The 27,436-nt window shown below is 38.9% G+C and overlaps 2 protein-coding genes across 10 annotated transcripts in view; one reads left to right on the plus strand and one right to left on the minus strand.

The window, feature by feature from the left end:
* The window catches only part of MLH1 (mutL homolog 1), a 33,437-nt gene extending 18,438 nt beyond the window's left edge, over nucleotides 1-14,999 (plus strand). For 2 of the 4 annotated variants that reach the window (XM_042475556.1, XM_042475558.1), the window contains 10 exons: nucleotides 864-957; nucleotides 1,702-1,855; nucleotides 2,988-3,331; nucleotides 5,557-5,702; nucleotides 7,426-7,534; nucleotides 8,464-8,527; nucleotides 9,113-9,277; nucleotides 9,907-9,999; nucleotides 11,074-11,187; nucleotides 13,592-14,998. In XM_042475556.1, coding sequence (XP_042331490.1) covers nucleotides 864-957; nucleotides 1,702-1,855; nucleotides 2,988-3,331; nucleotides 5,557-5,702; nucleotides 7,426-7,534; nucleotides 8,464-8,527; nucleotides 9,113-9,277; nucleotides 9,907-9,999; nucleotides 11,074-11,187; nucleotides 13,592-13,759 — 1,451 coding nt within the window. In that variant the 3' untranslated portion in view covers nucleotides 13,760-14,998. Of the gene's footprint in view, nucleotides 1-863; nucleotides 958-1,701; nucleotides 1,856-2,987; nucleotides 3,332-5,556; nucleotides 5,703-7,425; nucleotides 7,535-8,463; nucleotides 8,528-9,112; nucleotides 9,278-9,906; nucleotides 10,000-11,073; nucleotides 11,188-13,591 lie in introns of all 4 variants that reach the window. The other 2 variants (XM_042475557.1, XM_042475559.1) reach the window with 2 other exon arrangements.
* Nucleotides 15,000-15,707: 708 nt separating this feature from the next.
* Nucleotides 15,708-27,436, minus strand: part of LRRFIP2 (LRR binding FLII interacting protein 2) — a 61,129-nt gene continuing 49,400 nt past the window's right edge. For 3 of the 6 annotated variants that reach the window (XM_042472945.1, XM_042472948.1, XM_042472947.1), the window contains 8 exons: nucleotides 26,567-26,659; nucleotides 25,318-25,419; nucleotides 24,975-25,107; nucleotides 23,012-23,061; nucleotides 21,737-21,857; nucleotides 20,126-20,205; nucleotides 17,941-18,045; nucleotides 15,708-16,427 (listed from right to left, as the gene is read on the minus strand). In XM_042472945.1, the coding sequence (XP_042328879.1) occupies nucleotides 16,317-16,427; nucleotides 17,941-18,045; nucleotides 20,126-20,205; nucleotides 21,737-21,857; nucleotides 23,012-23,061; nucleotides 24,975-25,107; nucleotides 25,318-25,419; nucleotides 26,567-26,659 (795 nt within the window). In that variant the 3' untranslated portion in view covers nucleotides 15,708-16,316. The remainder of the gene's footprint in view (nucleotides 16,428-17,940; nucleotides 18,046-20,125; nucleotides 20,206-21,736; nucleotides 21,858-23,011; nucleotides 23,062-24,974; nucleotides 25,108-25,317; nucleotides 25,420-26,566; nucleotides 26,660-27,436) is intronic. The other 3 variants (XM_042472946.1, XM_042472950.1, XM_042472949.1) reach the window with 1 other exon arrangement.

Consider the following 27,436-nt stretch of genomic DNA (forward strand, 5'->3'; position numbering starts at 1 on the left):
CAGCAGTGAAGGAGCTGCTGCAGTCAACTACAACTGCAGTTTGGGTAACTTCACCTGCACCAACTGCAAGTTGGTATCCCTGTTGGAAGAGAAGGTCCAGCAACTGGAGGCCTGGATATGTACATATCAACATATTAGGAAGCAAGAGATTTTCCTAGATGGAGCTGAACAGACTGTCGTGGATGGGAAACACACAGAGGAAGTTTTTGGGGAAGTGGTCAGTTCCCATATGCAGGACATAGATAGTTGGAGGAATGTGATACACACAAGTAGGAAAACCAGGGATTGTTCTGTGAGCTTGCAGCTACAGAACTGATTTGAAGCTCTTTCCCTTATCAGGGATGAAGAGGAAGAGCAGCAGGGCCAGTCCTCAGGGAAAGTGCAGGAGGCCTTGGAAGTACCAGGCTAGGGAATGGCTGCTGCCAAGCCTCAGTGTAGTGGTGGTGCTTCCACAGAGGTTATCCAGATGCCATAGCATGCCTACAAGAAGGACATGAGTACAGTTTCAGCCTGTCATTCATGTTCCCCAACAGTTGATATTGAGAGGCATGTTACCTTTAGGATTGAAAGAACTATATAGCCATCAGGACTAGTAGTTGTTGATAACGTTACCAGTGTTCATTTGTAAAATAAATGCATATGTGGGAAAAAGGTATTAGATTATATTCAGCCCAGTGGTCTGGACCATGCTCTGAAGACTATTGAAGATAACACATTTTTCTATATATTTGCAAATTATTTATATGAATAAATATAAATACCATTCACTGAAAGTTGAAGGTTGATGATAGATGGGTGTAAAAGTAGTATGATAGAGGAAGTAATTGCTTTACTTGTCTCCCCTGTCATTTTTTCCTTTCTAGATCGACTGGTTGAATCAATTGCTTTGCGAAAAGCAATAGAAACTGTGTATGCTGCTTACTTACCCAAAAACACACATCCATTTTTATACATAAGGTAAAATTACTTTGCTATTTATGATTGGCTGACAGATTTAGAAGGGTAGCCATCTCTTCCTTTATGAGCTTAGGAAGACTGTACTAGACCCTGGGCTGGAGGAGAGCAAACAAACTGAAACAAGAGTGAAAGTATTTTGATCAATAACAATTTTCAGTTTAAACGTCTGACCTCTTTAAGAAGTGGTGCAGGTTTGCAGTTGGGAGAGCTTTTGGCTGTTGTAAATTCTCTTTGGTATTATCTATTATAATTAAGTAACCATTAGAACAGTAAATAACATTTAAAATGATTTTGATATTTGAATATATCATAGACACTATGTTACTACTTATCCTTGCAGTACATTAAAAATATTTTTTCAACAAAAGTACTTCCAACATGTTATCCTACTTGTGTCCTTAGAAGGCATATCACTTTTGTAATCCAGATAGAAAGAATTAGATAGTGTACAGATAGTGCCCCCCAATGAATTTAGCTTCTGCTGTGATGCTTTAATAGTATTAAATCTAGGGCTGTTCTAAGTAGAAAAATTGGGATAGTAAGACAAGACATTGGTTCTGTAATAAAGAAGAAAGACATGAAACTGAGTTCTCTGTTGTTCACTAACTTCAAGGTAGTGAAAACGTGTCTAATTTTTGAGAAATACAGAGCACCTACACATCTGACTATAACAGTGAATGTGACAAACTTTAGTATTTCATTCATTTAATTAACATACTCTTCTGTTCTGAAAATATCTTGTAGCCTTGAAATAGCCCCTCAGAATGTAGATGTGAATGTGCATCCCACAAAGCATGAAGTTCATTTTCTTCATGAAGACAGCATCTTAGAGCGTGTACAGCAACACATAGAGAGCAAATTGTTGGGCTCCAACTCATCCAGGATGTATTTCACACAGGTGAGTGGATTGTTTGGTTGAATACCTCCTAAAGTCTTAACTTCACTGGAGGTGAAACTGCATTCAAGATGTGGATGTCTTCTGTCCTGGAAGAGATGATTGCACAGCTTCTCGTCATAAAGTGGATTTTGTTATCTCTGTTAACAAAATTTGATGTTAACAGTACTGTTAAAATCTTGCAGACAAGGGTTGTGGGTTCCTGGATTGAATCATTCCATCTGTTATGCAGTCTTACTGTTCATAAAAATTGGAAGTGCTGTGACATGAATGATCCTGAATTTTGTATCCAATGATTTATCTTTACACTTGAGAATGTAGTTCCTTCACAGCTGCCCTTACAAGTCCTAAGCTTTTTCAGATTTATTGACTAGAGTCTCCAATATGGAAAACAAAACAATGGCCCACAGATTGGAAACACTAATATACTTTCCAGTACGCAAGAAAGGGGACACCAGGAATTGTAGTAACACAGAACCATTGCATTAATATCCCTTGCAAGCAAAGTGAGAGCTACAAATTCTACAAAAAAAAAAGAGTTTTACTATTTGTGGAACAAGAAATGCCAGCTGGCCAAACTGGATTCAGAAAAAGAAGGGGCCCTAGGGATTGTATTGCAAATATACAATCAATGGTGAATAGAATAAAGCCACATTTATATGGTGGGTCTTCAGCCAGAAGGCATTAATCATGTTTTGTATAATGGCATGAAAAGGAAAATATTTGCCCAAGCCACTAATTTTTACATACCAGACAGTGATACATAGTGAGTGCAACAATGTTATTAGTTGTGGAGATGGTTGGATCAGAATATTGGTCTCTTTAAAGACCTTCTCTCCTCTTCATTCCCAGACAACCTTAAAGTGTCATCTTGATTTACACAGATATGGACAACATTTAAACAGATGCATGGAGAAGAAGCGACAAGATAAAAGGGCTATAATTTCCAAATTCTTAAAAAAAAATTGCTCAACATTACTGTGGACTTGTATCCAGACTAAGACATTTAAGGCTATATTATTATATGAGAACTGTGTTTTCCCCAAGAATAAACCTTTCCAGAAGGGTTGGAGAGAGAAACACGCAATTCCAGCGATACTGAATTCTTTCTTTTCTTTTTTCATCTCCAATAAAGACATTGCTACCAGGTATTACTGCCTCTTCCACTGATACAGTTAAGACAGCAAATTCATCAGTTGGTCAAGGAGGAGACAAGGTATATGCCCATCAGATGGTTCGAACTGATTCTCGAGCCCAGAAGCTAGATGCTTTTCTTCAGCCACTTCATAAACCTGAGACTTCTGGGCTTGCTGCAGTGGCACCTGAAGACAGCCCCAAGAATCAGAGTTGTAAGGCAACCATACTACAAGACGTTGAGATGGAAGAATGCACTGACTTGAATTTAGCAGCAGAAGCTGAGGAGATACCTGAAAGGTCAATGGAAAGCCAACCAAGACCTCTTGAAGCTTCGCCTGCAAGGTGAGCATGATCTTCAAGAGTATTTCTGAATTATGCATGTTAGTAGCTGCTGTTGAGAAAACATGTTAGGACCTTTGTTTTTCTTGTCCTTGCTGGTCAACAGTGTAAACTATGGGTCCTCTCCTCTTTTGGGCAGAATTTGAAAAAAGGACACCCCTAAAGTAGGTGAACAGATACTGTCCTTTTAATTTAATGTTGTACAACTACTGTGGGTACAGGGGCCCATTTTCTGCCCCTTGCATCCACCAAGGACTCTGTAGATCGCTAAGAAGGCCAAAAATTGAGAAAAGTCCATTCTCAAGGTGGCATGAAGAAACAATCCACCACTGATGGCTTTTATCCCAAATACCAACCAATGATGCAAGAGTCAACATTCTTTTCAGTTACATGTTTTCAGAGTCCTTTCCTTCCCAGTCAATTTTTCATTCTTTTGCCTGCCAACCAGACTTAAAAATCCTTTTTCCTAACAGGTCAGTAGTATTTTTGTCTAAGAATAAGGAAAAAGAATGATTTTAAAAATAGCTGGGATTTAGGTTATAGTTTACATATAAAACAGTAGGAAAGCATCTGGATTATAGGATTAAAATCCACATGCTCATATAATTTTAAGGAAGATTTCTATAAAATGATGTGTAAAGGTACATAACCCTACCCCCATGGCAAAGATTAAATTAAATTATTTGATTTGTGCTCCGAGATTGGGTTTTGTGTGGAAGTGGAAATCCAGTGAGATACCAACACATTTAGATTGGGTAGAAAAAACTCATGGAATTACTGCCTAATTTGAGATATATTGCAAACACAAGGCATGATGCCACTGCGTTTGCAGCAAAAAAATATTAACAGACTTTAGTCACATAGGCGGGGTACAGACCGCCGCCGGCTAGTCCGTGGGGGAGCCGGAGCCTCCACATGGCGCGGCTCCCCTGCGGACTGAAAAAGAAGCTCCAAAATGGAGCTTCTTTTTCCATCGCGTTTGCGACATAGCGAGGCGCCAGGGGTGCACTCGCTATGTCACAAAGGACGCGACGCGTACGGGCGCTCAGCGTCCGATACGCAAAGATGGCGCCGGCCATGTAGAAGGGCCGGCGCCATCTTGTACGGACGGAGTCCGTACTAGGCCCAGGGGCGTCTATAAGAGACACCCCTTTTTTAAAATGGGACGTCCTCCGGACGTCCCAAATGGCGGTTTAGAAAGCCCCATAGTAAGCAAGGCAATCATTATGGTTACGCGATTGGGAAGCGGACCAGAAATCAAGAAACAGTTTGGCATATGTGCGTTTTCAAGGATGAACTTCTGTTTGGAGAGCAAGCGCTATGAAATGTTCTGATTGAAGGCAAGGAAACAAAACAGGTAATGCCTACGATTCAGAAGAGGAAAATAACCTTTCTGCAACCTTAATTAAGTGGTCCTTCATTTCTGTTCTTTAAACATCACAAACAGCACTTTCGTTTGAGCCCAAGAACAGATTCGGAAGCCAGTGTAGGTGTTTAATCAAGAGGTTAATATGCTCCCAACATAGTTTCACACATAAACTCAATATTCTCAATTTTTTGGAGTTCCTAAGCATTTTTCAAAGGGAGTCCCATAGATTACATAATCCCGAGGTGATGTTGCTAAGGGATTTATTACTGTGACCACATATAAAGCCAACAGCATGGCTAACCTTAGCTGGCCAAAGGTACTCATGGCCACAGTTAACACCTGACTATCTAAGGTGGAATGTAGAAGCACACTTATTTTGGGAACAGACTTTAGTGCCATAGGCCTAAAACAGACAGGCAAGAAAAAACGGCTTCCAGACGCTTCAGGGACATGGCATGCACATGACACATGCCCTGAAAGTGGCTGGAAGTACTCAAACCCAGAAGAGCCTGCAGAAAAAGGAGTGACAAAATGCTGCTCCTACTGGCGGCCGGGTTAGAGACTGCACTGGCAGCCCAGATCGGGATCAGGACCTTGTGGTTGCTGCAGTCCCATGCTGATCGAGGGGTGACCATTGCAGGAGTGGCCAGAGGCTACTCCAAACTGCCAGTCTGCATGACCCCATAGTTTGAATCCATAAAACCTTGAGGGCAGAAAATCTTTAAAATGTAGCTTTCACTTTGCAAATGAAATGTATTTTGGCGCGTCTTTATTTTTTGTTCATTAAAGCTCTCTACTTTGAGTTATATGCAAGTCTAGTGGAACAGTATACAGTATTTCCTTCTCTTCTGTGCTACAGAAAGAGACAGCGGACAGATGGTGATGTGGAAATGGAGGAAGATGTGAGGCAGGATATGACTGCTGCTTGCACTCCAAGAAGGAGAATTATTAACTTAACCAGTGTTCTGACCCTTCAAGAGGAAATTAGTAACGCGGCCCATGCAAGTAAGCTTACTGTTTTATCTGTCCACTGTGGTTCTTATGCTTTCTTAGACTCTTGAAGATAAGTTTACCATCTACAGTACTAAGAGAGGATTGGTTTGTTGTAGTCAAACTTGTATATTTTATATTTTTAAATAACATAAATTGGTTCATAGCATTGAGATAATATTGCTTCTTATGTTCAGTTATTTGAAGTATTTGGAAGGAAGTTCAAGTCAATGTTGGGCATGACAGCATATGTGATAGCAAGGTTTAGTGCGTTAGATGTTAGGAAATTAGGTACACCTCATCCAGGGGAAAACTCATTTAATAGAATGTTTAGAAGATCTTAGACCCAGCAGTATGTTGACATTTTTATTCTTCTGAGGATCTCATAAAGCACTAGCTTGCATTTAAGTCCAACGACTTGCAAAACATCAGGCTGGAGATGTAAAGCTTTATGTGTTTTGGCTACAAATGTAGGAACATTAAGAGCACTTGGGTAAGCAGTTTAGTGGCATCAAGTAGAATTCTGCTTTCAGGTCCAGTAGATAGTTTGAAGCTTGCAAATATTTTCATGCGAGTGGCTTGCACTCGGCTAATATTTATATTTTTCAGAGCAAAATTCTTGTGAGCTGAAGTCTAACATATTTATTTGCTTGCTACAGTTACATTCAAGTGGGGATGTGTTAGAGAACCATTGTTTTCAATTGTGTGTTTTGCATTTTGAGCCAACAGTGCTTGACCACTTCTGTTCTGACAGTTAAAGGTGGAAAAACAGACTGGCATCCAGTTTCTGAACAGATCTCAATAAAAGTGCTATTGACTTCAACTCAGTTTTTAAGTATGGTTAAATGTTGCTAATCTGAATAAGTGAAAGCAAAATCGTGTAACATATATATATATTTATATATTTAAATAGTTGAAGCTTAATTATCAAATCTTTTATTGAAGAATTTGATGGAGCCAGCTGGAAATGTAAATGGTTAAACTCAAGTTAATAAGCAGTGTTGAAACTACTTCAGACACAGTTACATTTGTTGCCCTTGCTTCTTGAGATCTGTGTGCAGAGTAGTAAGTATGATACCAGGCATAACTACTATTTTAATAATTAAGGCTATACTGGCTAATTTTTTTTTAAAAGAAACTTGCTAATTTTCTTGTGTTTTGTTAAAAATAAAGTATAGGAGCCCTCCTTATCCATGGATTTTTTATCCACGCATTCAAGCATTCACAGCTTGAAAATATTCCAAAACAGTAGTAAATCCCAAATAGCAAACCTTGATTTATATCAGGGACAGCATTTTAATCTGCCATTGTATTTAATGGGACTTGAGCATCTGCGGATTTTGATATCTATGGGGGATCCTGGAACTAAACCCCAGCAGATAACAAGGGCCCACTATATGTATTGTAAACATCTTATAGCTCATGATTGGAACCCTTGAAAATCAGCAGAGACCAACATATGAGATTTCTTTAAAAAGCGTGTTTTAAAGAGTTTCATAGACAAAAAGAACCTACAGGTTTTAAGGACAATGTGAGCAGCATTTAATTTCTTCCAAATGTATATTTTCTCTGTAGATAGTATTGCAAGATTGGGCTCAAATTGGGTGTTTAAAATGAAACAACAGCTGAAATTTAAAGCCCATTGTGATTTGGTGATCCAAACTATAGGCTGTTAGAAGGGAAGGAATTATTGCTTCTGTATATTTGTACTGAATGTAAGTGATTTTTGTTACTTCAGGTCTTCAAGAAATGCTGCGTGAGCATTCGTTTGTTGGGTGTGTTAACCCTCAGTGGGCATTGGTGCAGTATAAGACAAAATTGTACCTTCTCAATACCACAAAACTCAGGTAATGAGTTTGTTACTTTGGACTAAACAAAATGGGTGCTTTTGATTTACTAGCTTGTGGTAGGGGTAAAAATCAGAAATAATCCAGGTTGAGACCACTTTAACTGCTCTGGCAGTAGCTAGGGAATTCTGGGAACTGTAGTTATGGGAGACATTTAGCTTTCTCTGTCAGAGAGCTCTAGTGCCACAATAAACTACCATTTTCAGAATTCCCTAACGCTGAGCCAGGGCAGTTAAAGTGGTCTCAATCTGGATTATTTCTGCAATATGTTTTGGACCTTAGTTCCATAATGTAGTTTACTAGCAAACTTAGTATTGTAAGAAAAGAATAAGAGTCAAAAACACACTGCAGAAATAATTTAGTCTGAGACAGTTTGAACTGCCCTGGCTCAGTGCTAGGGAATCCTGGGAACTGTAGTTTTGTGAGACATTTAGCCTCTGCCAGAGAGCTCTGGTGCCACAGTGAACTACAATTCCCAGAATTCCCTAGCATTGAGCCAGAGCAGTTAAAGCAGTCTCAAACTGGATTATTTATGCAGTGTGTTTTGGACCAAGGAAACTTTTCTAACTTGTGCCATGATCATATTTGCCTTCATGATTAATTATAGGTATTTTACTTTTTAAAAATCCCTTCCAGTCTTGATTTATTAATGCTTATCATGTCTCTATAACTCACAAGGAACATAGTCAATTATGTACTACTTCCTACAGATTAACATTGCATATATGATTTTGAAGGCTGGGAAGCTTACCTCCTTCTTCAAACAGGTTTAACTAGCACTAAATATTTCATAACTGCTGTAATCCTACTTTACATTCATGGTTAGAAGTAATACAGATAACCATTTTAAGTCTATAGTAAGACTTACAGATGTCAGATATACAGTAGAGAATGGCATAAAACAATTTTATTTTTCATTCTTTCTCAAGTCAAGAAATGTTCTACCAGATCCTTATTTATGACTTTGGGAACTTGGGAGTTTTAAGATTGTCAGTAAGTATATCTAAGTTAAGTATTTTAATAATTAATGAACAGTAGTTTTCTCAGTACTTTTAGAGCACACAACATTCTTGTTTTCTATCACTAGAAAGATCTGTGAAAGTGACTACTTGAAATTCCAACTTTCAAGCATATTTTTGGGTTGGTGGTTTTCTTATCTGAATCTAGCTCTTGTTTGCACAGTGGAATTTGCTGTAGTTCCTAGGTAGTTTGGTTAAAAAATAAATGTGTTTCTGTCTCCTTTTGTGTGCCAGTAATGTAGACCTCTTTTTATGCCGATGAATTTTAGCTACTGTTAGTTTCAAATGTCAGATGGAGCAATAAAACCACTTCTGTTTAGCCAATAGGTTTTCTTTCCATATATAAAAGTGTTTTAATTACCTTGACATTTTGTCAGTACAGCTGAAGGATATTTCGTCAGAATGACATAACATGCAGCATAGTTTTAAAAAAAGAAAATGTCAAATGACACCCTGGCAAATATTTTTTTTTATCTAAGATGGAGGAAACAGTTCAATAGACTAAAGGGTATATGAACAATAAGTAATGATTGTGTTGTTGTTTTTCTGGTAAATCTAGGAACCAGCCCCCCTCTATGATCTAGCCATGCTAGCCTTGGAGAATGCTGAAAGTGGCTGGACAGAAGATGATGGTCCAAAGGAAGGCCTTGCTGAATACATTGCCGACTTTCTAACAAAGAAAAATGAAATGCTGAAAGATTATTTCTCCCTTGAAATTGATGAGGTGTGTGCACAGTTTTCCTAAAGATGGTCTTCTTAAAAAAGCTTTACCTACCGTAGAGTACCTTTTCCATTATCTGCTGAGAGAAGAGTGGGAAGCAGTAACTTGGGTAAAAGAAAGAAAAAATAGGCAAGAATTTACAAGCAATTCAATAAGAATAAAAAGCTACAAATGGTTTTTTTTTCTCTTCTAGAATTTTAAGCATAAACTATTTCATTCATAAGCAATCATAGAAATATGGTAACAGAAATAATAGATAGGCATTTTGGTTCAGTAGGAAAAAATCCAGGAAGGACAGTACAATAGTACTTTTGTTAAGAACAATGAAATAGGCACCAGCTAATGAAAAGTTAAAAGCTTGATTACCACTTACTGATACTGTATTTTAGTTGACTCTACTAAAGGTGTTATCCTAATGTAGCTTTTTGGATAGAGCTAGTTCTTTAAAATTTATAATGCTATTTAGAAACTTATTTTTACTTCAGCAAAAGATGGAAATAATAATAAGGTTCTATCCTGTGATCAGGAGTAGCCAGGTTCATTTTACAAATGCTCTAGTCTGTCTACTTTGTACTCAGTGGCTCTGATGTAGGTGGAAGAATAAATGCAATGATTAAAAACTCTATTTACAGAAAGGAAATCTAACAGGACTGCCACTTTTGATTGATAATTACGTTCCTCCATTGGAAGGTCTACCTATGTTTGTCCTTCGTTTGGCCACAGAGGTATGTTGATGTTGAATTACAATTTGTTAGTGATATTTGCACAAAAAATAAACATGGTCAGTTTTATTCTTTGTGGCCTGCACTGTTCACTATGAGAATAGAAGTAATGAAAAAATTAATGGCTGTGTACAGACTGTTCAAAGAGTAATTAAGCACTCTCAGATCTAACTGATGCAAGCCTGGATAATTTATCTGATTTTGTTAGTTGAATGGAAAAAAATTAGCAGCACTGCAGGATTTGCGCATGCCATTTCATCCCTCGCCACTTGTCCCTCCTGCGAAGGGCGAGACCATGAACTCCAAGCCTGCAAAAAGTTAGGGACAAATGTATATCTTAAGTCCAGACTATTGGAAAGACTATCTTTCCATATGAAACTGCCAGTGCTCTAAGATCTACAGGGGAATGCTTTCACTTGGTCCTGCCACCATCACAGATTCACTTGGTGGGGACATGAGAGAGACCTTTCTCAGTTACTGCTCTCATCCTCTACAGGATGCTAGGCTGGCCTTCTCCTTGCTTTCCTTTTTCCAGGAGGCAAAGAACTTTCTGTTTAAACAGGATTTTAATGTGGGGGTCGTCTTGTTTTTTTTTTGGTCCTTGTTCTTTCCCTTTTCTAGTTGCCTCTTGGACAACTGAGTGGCTATTCAATTTTTCATATAGGTTGCAGCTCACACACATACAATTTCAAAGAATGCCAATCTTTCAATATGATCTGTGTGGCTCCTGCAGGGTTTCAAAGGCAGAATTTTGGCTCCTTAATCTGCTACAGTTGCTGAACCCACTGCACTGTACTACCATTAGCTATAACCCTCTATAGATATGTCAGTTTAGCTACAACAGATAGTTGACTATACATAATATCATACTAATTTTGAAAATGTTTAAACATCATAGCAAAATACATACAGAATTTGTATTGATTTGATACAATATTTGTGGAATATCTGAAAGGGAAGCTGTTCAGTATTTTAAACTTGGCAGATTGTGCTTGATATTAAGTACTCTTTCTTTTGCACTGGTTATTTTAAAAACCTTATGGAAAACCTAGATCAGAATATTTATTTTTTTAACAGGTTAACTGGGATGAAGAAAAAGAATGTTTTGAAAGCCTTAGTAAAGAGTGTGCCATGTTCTACTCTATTAGAAAACAGTATATAATGGAAGACTCTGATCTTACTACAAATCAGGTATTGTGTCTTCTTTGGTTTTTCCATCATAATAATAATGGGCAAAAAACATTGGTTTTAGCCCATGGTATCAAAACTACATTTTTGCAATACTATTCAGACTGACACAAGAGACATGTTTTTCTTTCACACATAATGAGTTAGGGGTAACACCTTATGGATAACAGAATTGAAAAGTATGAGCAGCACTGTTCTAAAATGTTACATAAGAGTTTTGTCATATAGAGGTCTTCCCACCTAAACCAACAGTTCCATGGACACTGATGCAGCAGTCCATAAGACAGACAAGACACAACAAGGAGAGGATGGACAGTGTTGTGCGAGTACACAAATGACCACTCGAACTACAGTTACAGGTGTACAACCTCTCATCCTCCTTCGTGGTCTCTGTGACTCACACAAATGAAAGACTAACAAAATACACAAGTAGAAGGTGGGAGTGTCCTATAAACAAATCAAAAGTTTACTGAACAGTAAGTGAAAAGTAAGACATCAAAACAAGGAAATAATAATAAAACTTTCAAGGGATGTAAATTCCCTACATCAATACACAATATGGAAATCAAATCCCAGTGACACAGTCAAGATATACAGCTCCTGAGGCCTCAAGTCCAGCACTGGTAGAACAAGCACAAGTCGATGGTTCTTTTAAGACTGGAGAGTGGCCTTTCCCCTTGGAATGCTTTTTCTTCATCGACTGCATTTCGACGTCCAGGGATTTACCTGGTATACAGAGATAGGTAAATGTCACTCAACTGTCAGAACTGGACTGTGGACACTTTTACAGGGTTGAAATCAACTCGACCAATGAGTGTACAATTCCATGCCAAGCAGAAGAACTGGCAGTTGAAACCAAAGTGGTCTTCAAAGCTCTCGCTGCAGCTTCCATATGAACAGCAGATGGCCATGACAGCATTTGAGGCCTAAGGGCCTGCTTGTACAAGAGTGCCTTCAAACAAAACTGTCTCATCTAATGTGAGGCATAAAGGTGGTACAATGGGCACAAGAGGTAACCACATGAGCTTTGCCTAAACAACCAAGACACTTCTGATGTCCATCATAAACTGGGGGTTTGGCGCCACAGCAAATGCACTTTTTTGAAGGATAACATCAAGGAAAGAAGCCCAGAAGGCGAGCACAGCTTTGACCACTGGTGCTAGATAACGTATATCCAAAGAGTCCATCTAACTTCCAGGGCTGAATCAGCCAAATAAGGACATGACAAGACTAAGGCGGGGTACAGACCGCCGCCGCCAGTAGGTCCGCGGGGGAGCCGGAGCCTTCACACGGCCCGACTCCCGTGCGGACCGAAAAAGAAGCTCCATTTCCAAGCTTCTTTCTGCGGCCCATCTATGACGTCGCGAGGCGCCTGGCGCGGACTCACGACGTTATAGGTGCCGCGACACGTCTGGACGCTGTGCGTCCAGTACGTAAAGATGGCGGCGCCCATGTAGAAGGGGCGCCGCCATCTTGTACATATAGGATACGTACTAGGGTTAGGGGGGTGCGGAAGCACCGCCCCTTCCTAACCCTAGTACGTATCCTATACGTACTAAATGGCGGTGTGTATCCCGCCTAAAGGTAAATCAACGAACATGGTTCCTGTAGATGTTGCTACGGAAGTAGACAAAAAGGAACTGGTGGTTTAGGCAGAAAGGCCCCATATAGGACTTCTTGAGTTATGTAAGGCTGTACAAGGTTCCAAACGATGTGCTGTGTAGGTGCAGGCAAATCCATTCATGTGAGTCGGAGACCACAAGAAGAAATTGTTTCACACTGAATTAGACATTGTAACATTGAGAATATTTATTATTAGTGTTTATATAGCACAGTAAGTTTTGCACAGCGCTTTCTGAAGACATTTCTTTTGCAGTACTTTTCATTTTCTTGCAAATCCATTTCATTTTCTCTACTCTAAAGCCTTCACAGGGCCTTCTTGGCAAGATTTTAGAGGAAGTTTGCTATTGCCATTCTCTGAGGCTGAGAGACTGTGACTTGCCCAAGGTCACTCAGCGGGTGCAGAGATTCGAACCCTGCTCTTAGTTTTTCTGATATGAATCAGTGGTTATTTCACTTCTGTTTTCATGCAAGCTGTTTTGAGGTGCTAATCAAAGCAGTTACCCTAGGGTTGGTGCTTCTCCAAACCTGCAGGCTTCCAACCATGTATACAAATTTAAGTTCAGTTTGTTCACCAGCACTATTGTATATGGTTCAAAAATTAGAAATTAGACTTCTTCATCTTCAAATGTGCTTTTTTTTAGGGGTGTTGAGTCATCGAAAAGGTTTGGAATCACTGCTGTTCAGGAAGAGCATTGCTCTGTATTCTTACATCTGTGGCTAATAAATACTATAATTGAAAGCTGTTTAATTCATAATTAGATGTTTTTTTAAACCCTTATTGCAGGCTGAAGACTCTGCCGCAGCTACAAGACCATGGAAATGGACAGTGGAACATGTACTTTATAAAGCTTTTAGGACCCATCTTTTGCCACCTAAAAATTTCACAGAAAATGGCAACATTTTGCAGCTTGCTAATCTACCAGATTTGTACAAAGTATTTGAGAGGTGCTGAACACACATGCGTGAACTAATGTCCATAGTTGTTAACAGTTTTACTACCACTGCTTGAAAACTTAATACAGCATTAAAGTGAATTTAAGACTAATTGCCTTGTAAAAGTGACTACTTTGGATCAGAAACCAGTGGAAGTGTTCGTTACTCAGCTTTCTAAGATGACTAGCAAACTTTCAAATTGAATTTGTAATAGAAAAACATTAGGGCCCTACAGCCAAAGTGTTAATAAAATTGTATATTAGTATATCATGTGTTTGAAGGAAACGATAGCACAACTACAATATATAAAAATGCAAAAGCTCAGCCAATAGGGATGGATAGAGAGAGAATACTGTCAACACTGTGGCCTGGGAATATCACTGTGTGTAAAGAGAGGCACTATCATTTTAAAAACTAGATTTACTTACACAGAAGATGGGCAATGGTAATTATTCATCCAGGAAATTTTTCATGCTTCCAGGAATCTTCCAAAATATAAGCTTGTGAATTAATCTATACAAGGCAATAGAACTTTAACTACTGCTTTCATATCTCAGGTGTAGGCTCAGGAACTTCTGTAAAGAAGAATTGGCTACTAAGCTATATCCAGCAACACTAATGTAAATTGTAATTTCAATCACTTGAGGGATTATAAACTGTCAAAATAACGTTTTCCAAAAGGAAACTGGGAACCTTCAGTCTTAAATTCCACTGAGTGAGTGCTGTGTCCCATTCTTCCTTCAAGGAACTGCCAGTTCTGTAGCCAATGGCAAGAGAAATGGGATCACTGTCCTAGGACAGCAACCTCATTTCTCTTTCCTTAACAGACATTACATGATCATCCCCCCCCCCCACACACACACACTTGTAATGGCCTTGGCAGTGCACCCCGGGATCGGACAGTTGCCATAGGGTGGTGTGTTTGAATGCTGTACTGGAAATTCTTAGAATTCATAGACATGTTAGTCTGAAAAGGAAAATCAGTGTGCAAAGGGATCTTGTAACATCTTTGATACTACAGTGGGCCCTCTATGTTCACTGGGGTTAAAAGAACACCTTTCTAGGAATCTCCAGATCTTCCAGTGCAAACCTATGGTCAACATCTGGCAGAAGCTGACTATAGAATCCCACTGGATGACCTACAAATGCGCAGAGAAGTGTTTCACTAGGAATCCCTAAGACCGGTCTTCCAGCATGACTTTATGGTCAACTTCTGGCAGAGGAGGACTGGAGGACCTAGATTTCTAGAAAGAACTTATTAATAAAATCTGTGGCCTGTTACAGACAGCCAAAATAAAGCTGCTTCGAGTCACAGTAGAGATATGGTGTTTCAATGATGCATGCATCCTAAGAGTCCAGAAGTCGCACCAAAGCCACACTCCAGCCCTAAGACTAGAGCGTGGCTTTGGTGTGGATTCTGGACTCTTAGGACGCATGCATCATTGAAACACCATACCTCCACTGTGACTCGAAGCAGCTTTATTTTGGCTGTCTGTAACAGGCCTGTGAATAATCAAAGCTGCAAATGTGAAGGGCCAACTATAATTGAAAGAAGTCGGTAGCATGAGCTGTTGTAGACTTCTACCTACTTCCTCAGATGCATGCGACCACCTTTCTATCAGTTAGTCTCAAAGGTGCTGCAAGATCCACGTGCAGGAATTCTTACTGCAACATCCAGGAATTGACATAACTTGAGTTACATGCACATATGTCACTATTATGTTTCCACAAGTATTTAATGGCACAGAGAATAGCAAGGTAGGAAACACAGACACCATCAATACTAAGTAAAGTGTCGGTTTAATAGATTTTTCTGCCACATCTCTCCCACCCACCCATGTTCCACTCCACACTTAAGCACCTGACACACCAAGTTTTGCCCTATACAACAAAACATCTTATACATACTACTCTTACACTAAGAGTAGCTGGGGATAGTAATTTTTAAAGTCTAAAACAGGTGTGTGTCACCCATGCAATAAAGCAAATTTTATACAGTCATTTCTATTTTATATAAATTTAAATATTTTACAAAAGTGTTTTCCATCAAAAATGTATAAAGTTTAGCAAACACAACCCCAAATGTATTTTAAAATAAATGTTATCTGATTCCAAAGGTTATTTTAAACTAATCATTGAAGTCTACATTGCACTAGATAGAAGGCACTTGTGCCATGTGATGTCTTCAGCACATAATTGGTTAGTTTGTAATGCAGCATCCTCTTGAATTCATGCGGTCGTCTCCAAGCACCAAGCATTATTAAAGCAGTTGAAAATATTTCAGTGAATAAACTAAATTTCACAATTGTGAAAATAGTTTATAGCAGGAAGTCAATCATACAGCATTGGGCTCCAGCAGACTCTAGACTTAAGCTGCTAAAACTCATCATTTGCATAAAGATTCAAGCTATTTTTTTTTTCATTTGCTCAAGTTACAAAATATTTTCCACTTAATTATGGAACTAAAATTCACTGAACTGTTCCGTGTTCAAAGTTTGTGCCAAATGAAGCCTGTATTAAAACAAGCTGGGACAAGTTATTTCAAGGAGCAGTGCATAATGTTTAAGGTTTCGTTGCTACTGTTGAGATAGAAGTGCAGTTCGGTTTGCCTTCATTTTCTCCAGCCGTTTTACTAAGTGGCTATTGGTCATCTCCATCTCTTCTATCCTGTCCAATGCTGTTCTTAACTAAAAAAAGAAGAAGAGTCAATACACATGCTAAATACAATGGATAGCTTTGTAAAGATTTGCAACACAGTGAAATTTTAAACAAACTAATGCAGTTTCTGAACACAGTATGAAAGAAAAACAAAATGACTCCTATCCACAAATAGAATTGCAAGATATTTCAACTCTGCCACTTTGACTATAAGATAATACAAAGCAAACAGGATATATCTTCATACCTAGATTTGCAACAATTATGCAGAAAGGGAGGGATTCTGTAGTTTATCTCACTACAGAGTCTCAATCGCTTTTCCCTATGATTCCCTAAGACTTCAGTGTCAAACCCAAAGACAACCTAAATGGGAGAGGATTGCTACAAACTCCAGGCATATCCTCTCCCCAAACCTCCCTGCCCCCCCAGGAAAAGTTTCTGAGTGGACTCATACCAGTATGTTAAAAACTGGACTTGTCACAAAACATATTAGTTTGCCATTCCATCTAGTTGTAGTCTCACTCTTGCTCTCCCTTTCAACTACAACAAGACTGGGCAAACTTGGCCTTATAAAACCTACTTCCTTTCTAAATTAGAAACCCCATGTTCTTTAGCCAGAGCCAGGTATAAAGTAGTTCAAAGACAAGGGCGTATCTTTATGTTTCACAATCAGGCTGTGTGGCCCAAGCTCAGTATGAGCAGGAAAATTAAAGTTGCTAGTCCCATCATGTGCAAATAAATCTACCCAGTTCCTTGCATTTTTCAGCAATTTAAATGGTCGTTAGGACAGCTTTTCAAAGTTGCTACTACTGTTACACAGAAACTCCTTCTGATACACTAGAAATCATCCAGAGTTTATCTTGCCAGTACTGAAGACTGGTATAATTTCATTTCTAATTCAGCCTATAATTTATTAATTTACTTTTACATAACCTCATCTCAGTCTTGGTCAGCCATACAGTGTAATATCTGCCTCACATCAGCATACAAGTTAGAAATGGATGGAAACAGATCCAAATCACATAGGATAGATGATTGTAAATTTGGAGGTGAATTTACCCCTAAATTTGAAGTCAACCAGAATACAGAGAAACCTTCCCAGCTTGTGACTCAGGTAGCCCTGCCAATCTCAGCAAAGCACCTATTGCTCTTTCATTCAGGACTTAAGCCATCTGTTTTCCTCTGTATTATTATTATTATTATTATTATTATTATTATTATTTTCTTATATCCCATCTTTCTCCCAATTAACTTGTAGGCACTTTATTTGGGCAATGAACAGCCAGCCACCAGTAGAAAATAAGTGGAGTGACTGGTCACTTTTTAAACAGTTAAATAGAAGCCAGCTGAGTTAGACAAGAATAAAAAAAATCAATCCATTTCTGCTTCATATTTGGCTCTGGAGCTTTCAGAGAAGACTGCTGAATCCAAATCAAAAGCTGGCAGTATGGATGTTTTCCGGTTACAGATGCCAAAGAGATGCCATACAAAACTAACCCTAAGCTGGCTTTATAGGAAAGTGATCATTGACATTGCCTTTACCTCTCGCTGAAGTTTTCTCTTTTCTGCTTTGAGTTCATCTTCTACTTTTTCTGCATTCTCTGCAGCAGTTTTGTATCTTACCACCTGACCTTCAAGTCGTACCACCTACAAAACCAATTGAAAACAGTGATTCGCTTTTCTTCCCATGTGAAAGCAGGGCCCATCTTATCTGTAAAGTTATTTTAAATAACACTAAATGAAGAAAATGGAAACTACTACTTCCAGTCTCCACAGTCAACCAACCCACCAGGCAGAGATTTCAGTTGAAATATGTGCTGAGGTGGTATAATGCCTTAGGATCTCAAGAGAGGAAATGTATGTCAAGTGGACTATTGTCATTGTAAAAGTCAACATTGCGCTGGGAAAATGGCTGGATACAGCTTCATGGGTTAACAAAGATGGCCACAACTATATTGCATAATACAAATCTCATCAATCAACCATAATTCAGTCATAAATCAATCAAATTCTGGTTATACATAAATCATAAGCCAATCACTGTCTAAGATAAACCATCACTTATGACAAGTTCCATGAACTTTCAGGTTGAGGGAATATGGGACCCAAAGTTTCTATATTTCGCCAGCTGTCTGGTGGAGCTTCCTTTCACTCCTGTCAAATCCTTGAGTGCCCCATCCAATCAGTGTAATTTAGCCCAATTGGGAACATGGAGAGGTGTTCTACATCTGCCCCAACTGCAGATGGTGCAAATGTCCCCCCTCCAAAAAGAATTGGTAAGTCTTCATCTCACATTCTCACTTTCTATATGCACTGTTTCTATGGCCAAAAGGCCTGGAATCCTCCTGGCTTTGCATTGTCTAGATCAGATTATGGGCCCAATACTGCAAGATCACATGCAGATCCAGAGGATCTGGCCTGACCCCCAGGGTAAGAGACCCGTGGTTTTGCAGTTTCCAAGAAACTCCATGGCAAAACCTGGGTGTTTGTCCCACCAAGCTCCTTACCTTATTGGTCATAGGTCTTCCTCAGGCGCCCCCCCCATGGCACATCTGATGTGGAAACGGGATGCTTAAACATATGGGTGTAGCCATGTGCTCTGTTTGCATGTCAGACACGGTAATGGGGAGGGCTACTAAGTGGGAACTCAACTGTTCTGGTCCCAGGTCAGAGAGGGGACAGGTGTGTGAACTCCCGTTCATCCCCACCCAAACCCCAGGGTTGATCCTGGCGAGCACTATCCTAGCCTATATACTTAGGTCCTACACGTTAAATAGTAGGCTCTTCTTTTTCCATCCAACTAGAATGTCAATGGTTCTTTTTCTTGCAAATGTAAATCCACCAATACATGAATACACCCACCAGTTCTGTTCCCATCTTGTTTCAAAAATATTTAGTTTTTTAAAAAAAACAAACCTATAAACTGTTATAAACTAGGTTTTAAATTCATAGAATCATAGAGTGAAAAAATCAAATCCTGCTTTTTATATATTAGAAAGCTTGCTCAACCATGTTTTAATGCTTTCTGACATTAACAATCCAGGGGTATTAAGATTTGATATGATTTACATCTTTCAATAAAACGAGGAATTATATACACAAATTGGCATCTTATATATAGGAGTATAGGGCTATAGCAATATAGGAATGAATTGGAAAATTAAGTAGCAAAATACTGTTCAGATGTTACAGCTACTAGCTTATAATTGTTCTTTTAAAAAGTCCTTCTTTAAAAGAAGTGTTGGTTGAACTTAATTGAAGGATTTGTTTCTGAATGACATTCCTTGCATTATCAAATAAAGTAATTAAAAAGAAACAATGGACACTGGATACTGGTCTAACAATTAACAACTGCCAATAAACCATGTTAAAAAAGTTAAAATGTTTAAATTCAGTAATTGGCGTTCCAGTAAGAAATAAAATAGTAATAACAGCAAGATTTTTTTTAAAAAAATGATAAATAACTAATTTTAACAACCATGAGTGTTTAAGTCATTTTGTTTAAACCAGTCAACCCTGGTTCCCCTGCAAAATTGGCATCTATATTCAGAATAAAAATCTGGGAACTGTTGGCCTGACTGTGCAGTGAAAGGATTTTCACACTAACACCACAGTATAAGTGATCGGTTTTGAAGAAGCAGAGGACATAAAGGTGTTTATACCATCTACTGTGGGGAAAATATATATTGGGGGTATTGATGTACGCCAGAATCTTAAAGATACCTACATTTTGTTCCAGAGTAGTAATATCTTGTTCAGCTTTTGAAAGTTTAAATTTGAATTCACTAATTTGTCTGTTGGCATCTCCTAGATGCAAAAAAACAAAAGTAAAAAATTAAGGGTTGTCAACTGAACAAATATGTCACTGAAGAATATATTGGTAGCCTCTTCTACTAAAACAAACAAAGGCAAGGAAATTCTAAAATTCTTTTACTTGAGGGAAGGAAAGTATCTAGCATGGAAACTGGCTCTTTCTTCTAAGGGAAGAATGAAGCACTGGACACTGACCATCAATATTTCTTCTGATGGGTTAGCACCTCCTACTGCCCAGGAAGGCAGGGATCACACAACCTAGGTTTTCATTCTTGAAACCCCATACTGGTCGACTTTGCCCCAGTTCCATTCAGTGGGTGAACTTGAGACAAAATACAACCTCTGGAGAATTGAGGCAGGGGGGATCTCTCACTGACTGGACTTATCCCAGAGAATACACAGAGACAAAATATGAATCAGTAAGAGCTTAGAAAATTAAACGAGAGAAGAAAGGAGCTGAAGAGCAGAACTTTGTCCTGGGCATGTCAGGGAAAACTACTAGGGAAGACCGTAGGCATGCCGGACTACAAAAAGTGTCATTCATATAATATCAGGCTTCCTGGTAGATAAAGGAAATTAAGCCACCGCTAGATACCTCCTCACACTGAACAAAACAGTATTTACTGCTGATTTCTTCTAAGCCTTCAGAAGCTGAAGAATTAAGAGCTCAGGAGCTTTAGCCAATGCATGCACTGGCACACAAACTATACCAGCCCTGAATAATGAGATTTTCATCTTAATAGTGATGATTTAGTCATCAAAATTTTAGTCGCATCGTTTAGTTATTTCTTTTGTTGACACTGCAAAACATTTAAATGAAACCATTTTTAAAAGCTTCTGCAGAAAGATAAGTGAGCTTTATGGATGTCAAAATCTCCTTCTATTGCCCCTTGGCAGTAGTACAAGGAGAAACGAGAATGAGGCAGTGACCCCTCCATCAATCTGACCCATAGACCAGCTTCACTTCTTCCTGAACAGTTTTCATCCTAGCCAATCATTATAAATATGAGGCACCTAGGTTTCTCTGTAATGTCATTCTTCCCTCTCCATCCCTTTCCCTTTTTGCTGTTTAGACGGTGCAGTTGTGTTTTTAAATTATGAGAGTGAATACAGGCTCTTTAAAAAAAAATTGGCCTGTAAACCTCCAAGAAGTATTTTTGGCTAAAGAGCAAGGGGAAAACGCTTAAAATCAGTGCTACCCAAAGCAGTGGTCCCTGGAGTGGTGTTGGTCCCTGAGCCACTGGCTGACAGTTCCTGGCAAGTTCCCAGGAAAGAAACTAGCACCTAGCCAATGAGCACAAACATGGTGCCAGTCGTTGGCACACTGTAAAAAACTGAATGCCGCTTTCCCACATCAAATAGCTGGGGAAGAACTGTTCACTGCATCACCTAAAATTAGATACAAAATAGAAACTAATTTACACACTCAAAATGGCAACAGTCTTTTCCACAACAATTGACCCTCTTTGAATGTAGGAAGAATTTAAACTTTGCAAATGTGACTGCAGACTGAAAGTATACCTACTCTGCATTTCAATTAACTGTAAATCAGAACCATTTTCTAATCCTGTTAAATCGGTACTTGTGCCATCATTTCGTGAGGATTTCTGTCGTTCCTCTTCCAACTGGAATTTCAATTTTTTAATCTGAAATATAATAATTTAAAATAAATGTTGTAAACAGTTCACTACTGCATCTATTAATAATAAATAAATATTTCGGCATTTACAAACAATATTGCTATTTACGACCATGCACCTACAATCACAAACTGAAGTCTACAGTAACTACTTAAACAAGCGCACAGAATTTGTCCGATCAGAATTTATCAGGACACTGTTGCTATTTTATGAGAATGGTGACTTAGTTATATGTAGGCAAATATAGTAGAGTTAATCTTTAAAGACAAAATATCAGTATCACAACTTTCCAGTAACAACAACGTATTATTTCAAATTGACAAGACTGAACAGCAACGTAAGATAGAAAGACTCCACCAGGTGTGGCAAAATCACAAGTACAATTACACCTTTTGGGGTGAGGGATTTAACTCCCATATGAGACCTAAGAAAAAACTTGGAGCATAGTGGGTCTTCATCAAAGCCTCAAAGGAAAGAGATAAAAGCAACATCATCACCTGTAACATGTCTACCTCCTCCCTTTGCTTGGACACAACAAGCCATGTTTTCTTGTTACTTTTAAATTTTACTTCATAAAACCACATTAGAGGCTTTGTGTTAGGAATTTCCAAGTATTACACCATTATTTTATCAATCTTAAGGTGTAGTTTTTTAAATTAAACCCTAATAATTCAACAAGTGACTTGTTAATAGTGTAATAAGTAATGATAACAAATCACTTGTCAAAAAGTACGCTTAGGTAACAGTACCAAATTATTTACAAAAAGTAACTTTCCAAGCTCTCGTCCAGCTACCTCATCATGTGAAGCAAATGTGAAAAACTAAACCTGTTTTGCATGTCTACACAGAGACATATTGTGGCCATTTACATAGAGCTACATGAATATTTAGGAGAAAGGTATTCAAAAGAATTCTAGTACTAGACATCGTATAAGCTTCCCTTTTTCCTTCAGTGTCTGTTCCTTAACATAAAGCTTTCTTTTCCGGGTCTAAGAAACACTGAACAACTGTCGATAAGTATTGCTTATCAGCTAATGCTGGGGCCTAGTACTGCTTTATGATTTAACCAATTTAAAGAGGCTTTTTTGTTTGTTAAGAGCTCTAGTACAGGCTTCAACATTCTTTACAAACTGTCCTGGGCGGGGAAGTATGAGCTTTACCTGTGACAGCAACTCTTCCTTTTCTCCTGCAAGTTTTCTTAGCCTAATATCTATAAAAAACAATTAGCAAATTAAAGTCAACTTTTCATACAGCAAAAACACCTTCCAAAAATCATCACTGGGTATTAAAAGACAGTGCAAAAGGAAAATTCCTCTCCTGTTTATAGAATTGTTTCTAGGCCTTGTTTTAGCACATTGACTGTCACACCATACTGTAATAGCCACTGAATTTTCACCATCAACTATCTATATGTTGCTGCTCCTTCTGCACACATTTTAAACTTCTTTTACCGTATTTACTGTACATACCCATGTATAAATCTAGAAATTTTAGTCAAGGAATTGACCCAAAAAACCTGGGTTGATTTATCCACAAGTCAATGTAAGTCCTGTACTTCAACTCTTATTTAAAAAAGGAACCATTCCCTTCTCTCAGTGAGATAAGCCAACAGCTTAGTCTGTCCCAGGAGACACTAAAAGAAGCACTGACACCCCCCCCCCCCCCTTTGTCGTGGCTCTGCTTCTGACCTTTTTGAATGTCTAGGTGGGGAAATGATGGTGGTAGCAGCTCTTTAGAGCTTCTGCTCAAAGGAGAATCGAGATGAAATGGGCTTTGAAGGATTTTTGTTTGTTTGTTTGTCAGCTTTGCTGATTAAAATACAGTGGACCCTTGTTATACGCTGGGGTTTGGTTCCAAGATCCTCCATGTATAACAAAATCCGTGTATGCTCAAGTCCCATTAAATATAATGACATAGCAAAATGGTGTCCCTAATAAAAAATGAAAAATCAAGGTAAATTTATACTTTTTTGGGACATTTTCAAACCGCGTATGCTTGAATCCGTGTATAAAAAATCCGTGTATAAGAAGGGCCGACTGTAGGCAAAGTTATTGCATTAAAGTTAAAGGTTATAATCACTGCCAATGTAGTCACCATTTTCCATGCTTTGCCTTTTCGTCCTTTTTAATGTGTGTGTGTTTTCTTAGCCCCACCTGTACCTAGTTGCCTTCCACACTCATCCCACAGCCATGATTTAGAATCATAGAATCATAGAGTTGGAAGAGACCGCACGGGCCATTCAGTCCAACCTCTTGCCATGCAGGAAATCCAAATCAAAGCATCCCTGACAGATGGCCATTTACTGTAGTTCCCTCTTCATCCAGCTATAGAGCGAGCACAGTTATGCCTGCTGGGATTTTGTAAGTTCTTGGGCATTGATTTCTTTTGCTTCATCCTCCTTTGTTACATGTGCCCAGGGCAGTGATGGTGAACCTTATAGGGACTGAGCGCACACACTGAAAGGTATTTCGGACACCAGGTGTTACCTGGTGCGGGGGCCGGATTTCCAGGGCGGGACTTTCCCCCCCCCCTTCCCTCCTGAGCCTTCAGCTGCCTCTCCAGAGTCAGGTAAAAGCCCAGGAGGTGAGGGGGAAAGAAGAGGAAGAGGTGTGTGCCTCCCCCACCCCCTGCAGTTCCTTGCCTCCAGCTGCCTCCAGAGAGGCAACTGGAGGCCAGGGAGGATCAGGAAGAACAGGTGTGCAACTCTTCCTCCTCTTCTCCTCACCACGTGCCAGAGGAAATGGTGTTGCATGCCATCGGTTCACCATCACAGGCCTAGAGTTTACCCTCAACGTATCCACAGGTCATATCAAAATCCATAATTTTGTCCCCAAACCTGCCCTCAATTTGTACATGAGGTCAACTTACAGTTGCATATATACAGTATATATTGCTACCACAAGATGAATATAGTTAATGACTTTACATTTTAATGCACTTAAATTTAAATTAAATGCACTGATACATATCTGCCTAGATTCAGAGATGACTGCAACTAGTCACACAGATCTATCCAAAAACAAGTAAAGATGTTCCTATCTGTGTCAGGCCCTAAATTATTAATTTTTATCTATACACACTACAATCCAAATTCAGTGATGTTCTTTAAAAAACAGTTTTTACCTAATGGTCCATCCCCTGCTGATTCCAAGACCTGGGCAGCCTCCTGTGAAACAACTGTTATTGCACCAACTACTGGTTCATGGTTGACATCACCATTTGGAGTGCCATCTGGGATTATGACTAATCCATGTTTCTGGAAAAAAAATAAGATTAACAGTACCTAAGAGAGAGCCTTGTTTTACTTTAATTGGCACAACAAAAAGTAATAGCACAACTGTTCTTGTTCATTTAGGTAAAAAGAAGATGTAGGCCGAAGTAATGATACTGCACTCTACACCATGTAGACTCTTAGAGCTTCATGCCCCAAATCTACATTTGTTATTTGCTGCTACTGCTAACATACCTCTCCTGTCTTCATTGTTTCCTTGAGGTCAGCCAGCTCATCTCTGAGCTCATCTCGCTCAATCCTAATGCAGTCAAAGTACTCTTTTTGTCTCTCTAGAGCCTGGAGGTACAGGCAGGTAGCACAAAGAAAACAGCACAGAGAAAGAATGTGTGATAGGTAAGCAAGATTTCTTACAAATGAAAGATAATCAGCTAAACAAAAAGTGAGGTTAAAAAGGTGAAAATGAAGATTTACGAGGCCCTGTGTTTCCCACAGTAGTTCTGTGTGGCACAAATATTTCTCAGTTACCACATATCTGGCAAACATTAAATTGATCAGCCTAATTCATTACGCCAGGGGCCTAAATACCCTAAAGGCACCAGATCCCATCTGATTCTGGAATCTAAGTAGGGTCAACCCTGGTTAATACTTGGATGGAAGACTATCAACGAACACCAGCTGCTGTACGACAAATACTGCACACTATACTGTTAACAAGCTGTGCCATTCTCAAAAATCTGAAACTAGACTAAGCGTGGCTGTCACCACCCACTCTCTTCACAGGTGTGTAAATGGGCAAAGTATGTAGGAAGGAGCTATGCTGCTGTATCACATCTACATTAAAAGCAGTCAAAGCCAATGAATGGCAAATACAATGAAGAGGAAGATGGCAGTGACATCTGCAGGGCAAGTCTAGGCACTCATAAAAATTATGCACAAATGTTACAGGTGGCACTGAGGAGATCTGCAGTTTTTCTTCCCTACAAATGCTGCGTCCTCTCAGGACTGATATGCGAAAGAGATCTATAGCTTCATTGGAATCAATAATTAGTGATACCTATTTGATTCAACTGATTTTAACGAGCCTTAACTTGCATCTAAGTCTAATGATAAAATGGTGTTCACCTTTAAAATCATTACTTCTTTTTTAAGTAGTGAATAAAAGTTATTTAACAAAACTGGGAACCAAATCCAAAATACCATTCTAGTTATCTGTGTATATCACTGGAACTTATGCTCATATATGTGTTTGTTTGTTTGTTTTTGGTTACAATACACTGATACATGAACATACTTATGCATGATTCATACTGAATGCCATTTACTCACTGTCTAATATTGAGGGAGGGAAATGTCAAGGAATTAACAAACTGAAGTTTACTGAAGCCATACTCAATTTAATCCTGGGACCACAAAGAATTCTAATGCTAACTAATAGTAGTCTATTCCTAAAGCCACTTTTCACCCTCCAGAATCCATCTCATACCCCAATTTTTTTATCTTTCCAATTAACTGTCTCCTGGAGGTCAAACACCTCTTTGGTTACAGATTCTATTTTCTGCTGCATGCGTTGGTTCTCCTGCAGTAAACACAGGGAAGAGAATAAAAGAAAGGAAAAGACAGGAAAAGAAAATTACACAAAGACAGAATAAAGTGAGCAGGTAAGTCAAAGAAACAAAAAAGATGAACAATGATAGATAACGGCTTATTCCTAAGAGATTCTCTTTCCTTAAACAACATGAGTACAGTAGTTGTAGCGCATGGTCAACATTGTAGAGAACTATAAAATGGTCATTGATTACTTTGGAACCAAAAATGTAGCCGTGTGTATGTTTCCACTGAGAGTCAGCATACCACAGTGGTTTGAGTGTTGGACTGTGACTCTGGAAAGCAGGCTTCAAATTCCAGCTCGGCCATGAAACCCAGTGGGTGACCTTGGGCAAGTCACATTCTCTCAGCCTCAGGGGAAGGTAATGGCAAATTTCCTCTGAACAAATCTTGCAACAACAACAAAAAAAAACCAACAACAATTCTATGATAGGGCCCCTGTAGGGTTGCCATAAGTCAGAAACGACTTAAAGGCACTGCCATTGGGCACAATGCAAACTTTGGTATCTGCTGGGGGGTCCAGAACCTTCATGGATACTGAGGGCCTATGGTATATGTGACTACCAAAACAGAAAGTAGGACAGCTGGTGAACCTGCTTCATCTGCTACTTATAGCACTTTAAGAAAATATAGACCTATACATCTGACCACCAAAACAAAAATTATAAGCAAACTGGAAACTAGTGAAAGAAATCATTCCAAGATACATTTTGGAAGAAGCCTTCAAAAAGCCTCTAGAAGTTTCAAA

The sequence above is a fragment of the Sceloporus undulatus genome, chromosome 6 (genome assembly GCF_019175285.1).
Source record: "Sceloporus undulatus isolate JIND9_A2432 ecotype Alabama chromosome 6, SceUnd_v1.1, whole genome shotgun sequence".
Classification (NCBI taxonomy): domain Eukaryota; kingdom Metazoa; phylum Chordata; class Lepidosauria; order Squamata; family Phrynosomatidae; genus Sceloporus; species Sceloporus undulatus.